Here is a 7,818-nt window from a genome sequence, read left to right as displayed (position 1 = left end):
GGGGTAATCTTTGCTTGAAAAATGTCCATTGTGTCTAATTATGTTCAATTCACATCTAAGTGAAAGCAAAAATGTGCATTATCCTTGTTTATTTTGGAAATTTGGAATGATACTTTGAGCGTTCGTTTCTCTACCCATACAGATTTTATCATTTGCTCTCCCATTTGAGCCTTTGAAAGAATAATTTCGTTTCAAATAAGAGCCTTAATGATCACTACCCTACATTGGAAAATTTTCAAATATCAAAAGGAAATGAATTTTCAATGAGCAGTTCGTTACTTTGGTTGTCATGAAGCATAAGAATGATGCTTTAGCCGTCGTTTCTACAACCTAAACACTGTTTTACCCCTTGCATCCTCATTTGACCTAAAATCGGTGGTTTTTTTCAAAGCACTTATGATCGCACCCCACATTGGGGAAGGAGATTGAAGAATTTTCCAAAAAGAAAAGGGAAAGGTAAAAATGCTGAACCAAAAGAGAGAACCCTAAATAGAAAATTTGATCCTACCATTAATATTTGGGCTTCAATTTTGGAAAAGAAGAAGGAGGAGTGTCTGGAAAATCACCTATACTTCACAGATATGAATGTACGAGAGTCATACTCAGTGAATTAATTCGGATGCATGCAAAAAAATTTCATATTAATGAAAATTTTCCTTTCAGAGTTAATGTAAGGAACGGATTAAAAGTCAGGCCCTCTTCTTTTCCAATCAAACATTATATCCCTAGTTATCCCTTTTGAGCCTTCAGAATAAATTACTTCGTTTGGCAACCCCTGAGAATCGCAAACCCCATACTGGGGCATTTTTGAGTTGAAAAAGAAGAAAAGTTTCAAAAGGTGAAAAGTGATAAGGCAACAAAATCAAAAGACAAAAGAAGAAAAGAGAACCTCAGTTGAACATGAACCGGGGCAAATTTTGAAGAAAAAAAAAGAGAAAAATGAAAGAAGAGGACCCTCAATTGCGAATAAACTGGGGCGAGTTATGATTTAACCCTAAAGAAAGGTTGATATAATAATGCGATCTCATATCATTTGAACCACTTTTAAGTAATCTACTTTCAAGCCTTAACTTTTCTAAGCATCCCACCTGACCCTATTACAAAAGCTGAAAGTCCTGACTTCTGTTCTTTGCAATGGCCCTGTCAAGAAAATTTCTGATGCCGAAAAATTTTAGCTGTATTTCTGAATTGCTTAGGTATGGGGGTTGACGCTACTCACCATGAGAAAACCCACCAGGTCGAGGAAAAGGAAAGGAAAAGAGAAAAAATAAATGCAAAGGAAGTGAAAGGATTTGATGGTGAAGTCCCCGTTAAGTGATGATGGAAGTCACCAAATTTACGATCTTTGAGTTCAAAATAGGGGCAATTTCGGAAAAATACGATCTTCGGTGCAACGTCCTTGAAAGTCTTATTCTTCAACTATCTTCTTCAAGCCGCACTACAAACCCATAAAATCCATCGTTGACTTATCCTTCATGACAACTCGAAGTGAGAATTATACTTCTGAGAAATCCATCAATCATCTGTGATCTTAAGGCTATAACCTGTTTTCACATGTTTTAGCTATCGTTTCTACCCATATGTTGCAAGCTTACAGCTTATATGTTGACTAGATTTTCTTAAAAAATGAGGGTGATAAACTATTTGCTTTCATTAAGATATAATATTGAAAGGATTACATACAATTTGGGCACAAGAATAAGACAAACCTTGACCTCCCATTTCCAAATCAGAAATAACGCCCCACTTGATTGGTCCTGAAAGATGAGCCAACAAGAAGTGGTGACCCGCTACTCTAAGCACAGATGCTAAAAGTGAGGAAGAAATCTTCTATAATTTGGTGTTATTCTGAGAGATTCATCACGAAATTTCTGCATAAGTTCAAACTCAATGTTCAAATTTCTTCACATTGTACATATGATTACTTTTTAAGTTTTAGAAAGTGCGATTTCTCTTTGTTCAAATAAATGGGGAATCATCTGAACAAATTTTTACCATTAAGGGAGCCCACACTGGGGCAAATTTTTATTTGTGAGATTTCACGAAAATAAGCCCACACTGGGGTAAATTTTTGTAACACATTTGAGGACTTTGCTCAAGAGTCAAGTAATACACTTTTAATTTCAATAACACTACTTTTTCATGAGGAATAGTTGGATGTTGTACTTTGATAAGCTCCCTGCGCAGGCGTTTACAACTGAAAATTGATGAAGAAGCGCGAGAGTGCTACTTATGAACTTCACCCCTGGCACAAAGAAGTGTCACAGGATTCCCAAGATCTTCAAAATATCAGTATGGAGGAGATTAGGTGGGCTAAAGCAGCAAATCGACTTGTTGACAAGGTCGAAGATGATGTGAGATTGATGATGGATCGCTGATGTTTAACACCAAAAGAAAGCTTGACTTGACAACACAGCTTATGAAAAAATTGTGTCGCCTTCCACCAGCAGCAATATTGTCTGTGAATGCTAATTTAGAATATGGGAGTGTGGGTTGCTCAGATTAGCATTAGAGGATAACATCAGGAATCATTAAGGATCAGCTTCTGTTGAAAGTCATGGATGATCTCACAGCAAAGAGCAAGAAAGCTTGGAGATAAGTTTGGGATTGGACAAGAGAGTATCAGTTTTGGACTTGGTAATGGAATGTCAAAATCTAGAAAAGTTTTCAGTGATCAATTGTTTTGCTAAATTCCATGATCAAAGGTAGGTTCAGGATTCATCCCACTGACCCAAATAAAGGCAGGCTCGGGTATTCATCCAACTGATCAAATCAAAAGAGCATTTGGATCTGTTCATCCCTGGAAAAGTATGATGAAACAACGAACAGTTAATCATCTTGATTCCAGACAGAGAGGTTTGTTTCAATGGAATGTCAGAAATTGAAAGTCTCAAAGTGGCTTGATGTCAAAACAGCTTGCCGAACAAAAATGGACATCACGGATGATAAGATTTGGAAAGGTCACATGAAGACTCACGTTTACACGATTTTCGAAGGAAAGTTTCAAGTGAAAATGACAACGCACCACACTGGGGCAAAATTTTTGTAACCTATTTAAGGATTTCGTCCAAGAGTCAAGCAAGACGTTTTTAAGTCAATCATATTGCTCTTTTCATGAGTAGTAGATGCATCAAGAAACTTAAGTGCATGTTGTACTTGGATAAACCCTTTGTGCAGGAATCCATGGCTTGAAATCGATGAAGAAGCATAAGTCAGAATCTTGCGAATCGAGACCTTAAGGAGGAGCAACCATGCCGTAACGCAAATCAAATGATCAGCTGCACAATAATTGGTGGAAATTGGGGCAAATTATTTTGAGAAGATCCTCCCAAATGGAAAAAAAACAAAAATCAAATCAAAAATCAAATCAAAAAGTCAAAAAAAAAATTTAAAAAAAAAATCAAAAAAGTCAAAAAAAATCAAAAATCAAATCAATTTTCATCACGGCAGGTTCGGGTTTAATCCCACTGACCGATTGTCAGAGCATTTCATTTTCACTGCCACTGAGCGTGGGTTAGTCCCACCAGTGAGCATTTCATTTTCATTGCCGCTAAACATGGGTCAGTCCCATTAGCGTGCATTTTATTGTCTTTGCCACTAAACATGGGTCAGTTTTAAGATAAAAAAAAAATCCTCTCCCCCTAATTAGTTTTTTCTCTCTATTCTGGTTTCCTTTTTTGGTAACTTTTGCTAGGGTTTCCGGGTGTATGGGGGGTCCTCCGTGGCCGCCGCCGGCTACAGGGGGTGGCGCAGGCCCTTCCAAAACATTTGCAGACGTGCTCTCTGGCCCATGCCGGTTGGAGGCGAATATTCCGGATCTGGGGTGCTGTTCAACTCATAGAGGGGAACCTGCTTTGCGACTATCTCAGAAGGAGTTACAGCTACTCTCTTCTCCATTCCAAAATGCACTTGTTGGCAGATTTCCGTTCCGCCGACCTCCTATGGAAGTCATTAGGCATTTTTTCGTATCGCTGGGTCTCAAGGGCGATTGTGATGTCGGTCTTCTCGATATGAATCACGTCCTCATCAGACCGTCATCTGAAGAGGATTTTACAAGGCTTTTCGTGCGTCGTTCATGGTTCATACAGGGGGCACAGATGCTGGTATCAAAGTGGACGTTGGATTTTAAAGCCCATCAGGATTCGACGTTTGCACCTGTATGGGTATCTTTGCCGTCGTTGCCGTTGCCTTTGTTCAACACGATATACATAGCCAAATTGGCGGGCATGCTGGGACGATATCTAAAGATTGACTCGGCGACACTAGCGCTTAAGCGACCTTCAGTGGCGCGGGTTTTGGTTGAGATGGATGTATCGGTGACTCCTCCGCATCGTATATGGATTGGAGAGGACCAGGAGGGTTTCTGGCAGGAGGTGGAGTACGAGAGCTGGCCGAAATTTTGTGGGTTCTGCACTCGTTTTGGTCATGAAGTTGGGGAATGTTTCAGGAAGAACCCAGATCTTATCCCTCCCAAAACTTTAGGTAGGAAGGCTGTGAAGGCAACGTCGGTTTACAGGCCCAAAGCTATCACTGGTCAGAATGGGTCTGCATTGGGGCTCCTACAGCAGGAGAAACCGGACAAACAGGGTATGGAACTTGAGGTGAGTACTCATTCAGAGCCGGAGGTTGCGGCTGCTATGGGTCAGGCGGCGCATAGTCACGCGGCAGATCATATTCTCCATGACCCAGGTCTAGCGCTTGTGGTGGCAGACGCTGGGGTTCATTCAATGCCGGAAGAAACTCGTGGTGGTGTAACGTTTGGGAGAGACACGATAGCTGTGGTTGGGTCTGCTGAGGTATCCGCGCCATCTTCGAGGGAGGCGAATGCAGTTGAGGTTCAGTCGTCTCATATGTTAGCAACGCAGGCTGGGGATGGCGAGGGGGAGGTTTCATACTCCAATACCTTTGATGTCCTGCGATCCTTATCAGACACAGAGTTCCAAGATTTTGAGCACACTCCGTCCCGGTCTGAGACACATGTTCCAGCAGTTAGGCCGACCCATAGAAGGCAATACTCGGAAGGGGATCTACCGGGTGAGGTAGCGCAGTGGGCACATCTAAAAGAGTTCCAAAGGGTTCTGCAGCAGCGGTTATCTTCAGATCAGGAGGCAACGGGAGGGACGCTGGATGATGTCCAGTTTGCACGTCTTGAACAGCAAGACGCCTTGGGTAACGTTCAGCTTGGTGCTAGGCACAAGGGTGGTCGGCCGGCTAAATCATCTTCCAATCAGGTTTCTTTCCCTTCTCAAAATCATTATTCACTGCGGTCCCATGTTAAATCCCGTTAAGATGGTTGTTTGGAACATACGTGGGGCTTCTCGTAAGGATTCTCTAAGATATCTACAAAAGATTTGCAAAGCTAATGCACTACGGTTTGTGGTACTTCTGGAACCTATGTCGGATACGCCGCAGCTTGAGGTGGTACGTCGATTCCTAGGGTTTGATAAAGCGGCGGCAGCATTGGAAAATAAAGTATGGGTGTTTTGGTGCAATGAGATGTCATTGTGTTTCAGGGAAATGGCTGAGCAGCTACTCCATATGTGCATTAACTTTCCTTCCGGATGCTCTATCCAACTTTCGGTCGTTTATGCACGGTGCTCAAGGGTTGGGCGACGTGAGCTGTGGGCAGCTATGGAAGAATTGATGGGTACTGTTAGGGGGCCTTGGTTGGTGGCAGGGGATTTCAATGTCATTTCCAATGCGGAGGAGCGTACGGGAGGGTCCCCGGCCAATGCACGGAACATGGAGGAATTTAATGCCGCTATTGGCACCTGTGGCTTGGAGGAGGTGCCTTTTGATGGGTCGTTATTTACATGGACGAATGGTAGAGTGTGGCAGAGATTGGATAGGGCTTTAATGAATCGGGATTGGGCTGATGGGTACGCGCTTTCTCATGTTTCGCATTTGTCCAGAGGACGATCGGATCATGCTCCGCTGTTGATTACTGCCCACAGTGCGAGCCACCAGAAAAGTTCTTTTAAATTTTTAAATGTATGGCAGCGACATACAGGTTTTATGGATGTGGTTCGTCAGGGCTGGGCGATGCCCGTGGAGGGGGTGGGTATGCCAAAATTTTACAATAAATTGCGGGCAGTAAAATGTTGTTTGCAAGCATGGAATGTACAGGTCTTTGGTAATATTTTTAACAAAGTGAAGGAGGCTGAGGCTGTTTTGAAACAAAGAGAAGCACGGTTTGATAACGAGAGGGATTCTGCTTCTCGGGCTGCCTTGGAGGAGGCAAAATCGTTATATGCAAGGAGTTTGGCGTGGGAATGTGAGTATTGGAGACAGAAGGCGGGCATCAAATGGTTGCAGGTTGGGGACGCTAATTCGGCGTACTTCCATTCTCGATGCCGTCAGCGCCGAAGCTATAATTTTGTGGCCCGTATTAAGGAGCAGTCTGGAGCATGGTTGGAGGATATACATGATATTAGACGGTCAGCAGTGGAGTTCTTCTCTTCCTTGTTTGCTTCTGACCACCACGGCTGTCTCTCTCCAGGACTTCCTTTTGCACTTCCCCAATTAACCTCGGCAGATAATGCCATGTTAGGTGCCTTGCCTGAATTGGAAGAACTAAAGAGGGTGGTTTTTGCATTGGAAGCAGACAGTGCTCCGGGCCCGGATGGGTTTGGGGCAGGTTTTTATCAAGTTTGTTGGGATATTATTAACACTGATTTATTGGAGGCGGTCTAGGCCTTTTTCCAGGGTATGCGGCTGCCGAGGAGCTTCACTAGCACTTCTATCGTTTTACTGCCTAAGGTTGAGGGAGCTGGACAATGGAAGGATTTTCGGCCAATAAGTCTTTGCAATGTCTGCTCGAAAATTATTTCTAAGATCATCTCGGATCGGTTGGGTAAGGTTCTCCCTGTCTTAATATCTCCGTGGCAGACAGGTTTTGTCTCAGGTCGGGAGATTACGGACAACATTCTTCTTACACAGGAGCTGGTGGTAGATCTAGATAGGAGGTTGAAGCAACCGAATCTTATGCTTAAATTGGATATGGAAAAGGCGTATGATAGGGTCGAGTGGCCTTTTCTTTTGTTTATGTTACGGAAGTTTGGGTTTGCTGAATTTGTGGTAGACATTATCTTTCGCCTGGTGTCTAATAATTGGTTCTCTGTTTTGGTAAATGGTGAACCGTCTGGATTTTTTAAGTCCTCTAGGGGTGTTCGGCAGGGTGACCCGGTTTCTCCTGGCCTCTTTTTGTTAGTTGCCGAATTTTTAGGGCGCGGGCTGCACCATTTTCTGGATAGTCAACCAAGCAGGCGGTTTGTTTCGGCAGGGACATCGGTGCCGTACCTTGCCTTTGCTGATGACATACTTATTTTCACGAGGTGTTCTGAGGCGTGCTTGTCTGCTCTCAAGGCTTTTCTTTCGGAATATCAACAAGCATCAGGGCAGAGAGTAAATGTCAATAAGAGTTCCTTTTTCTTGCCATCATGGGTTTCTTCGGGGCAGGAGCAGCTGGTAAATACGGTCCTGGGTTTTAACAGGCACACTTTCCCTTTCATTTATTTGGGTGCTCCTATTTATAAAGGCCGGTGTCGTGGTATCTTGTTCGATGGTATTGTTTCCAAAATGCGGACTCGACTTCAACATTGGAGTAATAAGTTGCTCTCTTTTGGGGGTAAGCTTGTTTTAGCACGGCATATCCTTGCTTCGTTGCCCATGTATTTACTTCAGGTGCTAGATCCTCCCAAGGCAGTGCTCACAAGGTTGGGCATACTTTGTAATTCCTTTCTATGGGACCAAAACGGGGAGAGGCGCATTCATTGGTCTTCCTGGGAGAAATTGTGTTTTCCATTCGATGAAGGGGGT

General features: G+C 43.2%; 1 protein-coding gene across 1 annotated transcript; it reads left to right on the top strand.

The window, feature by feature from the left end:
* The first annotated feature begins 5,289 nt into the window (after positions 1-5,289).
* LOC113735748 (uncharacterized) lies at positions 5,290-6,693 on the top strand. Its single transcript, XM_027262739.2, has one exon. It carries the CDS (start codon positions 5,290-5,292, stop codon positions 6,691-6,693), a length of 1,404 nt encoding a protein of 467 aa, XP_027118540.1.
* The last annotated feature ends 1,125 nt before the right edge of the window (positions 6,694-7,818 follow it).

The sequence above is a fragment of the Coffea arabica genome, chromosome 3c (genome assembly GCF_036785885.1).
Source record: "Coffea arabica cultivar ET-39 chromosome 3c, Coffea Arabica ET-39 HiFi, whole genome shotgun sequence".
NCBI lineage: Eukaryota > Viridiplantae > Streptophyta > Magnoliopsida > Gentianales > Rubiaceae > Coffea > Coffea arabica.
Note: the sequence above shows the minus strand (reverse complement) of the source record. Positions and strands in the feature narration are given on the sequence as shown.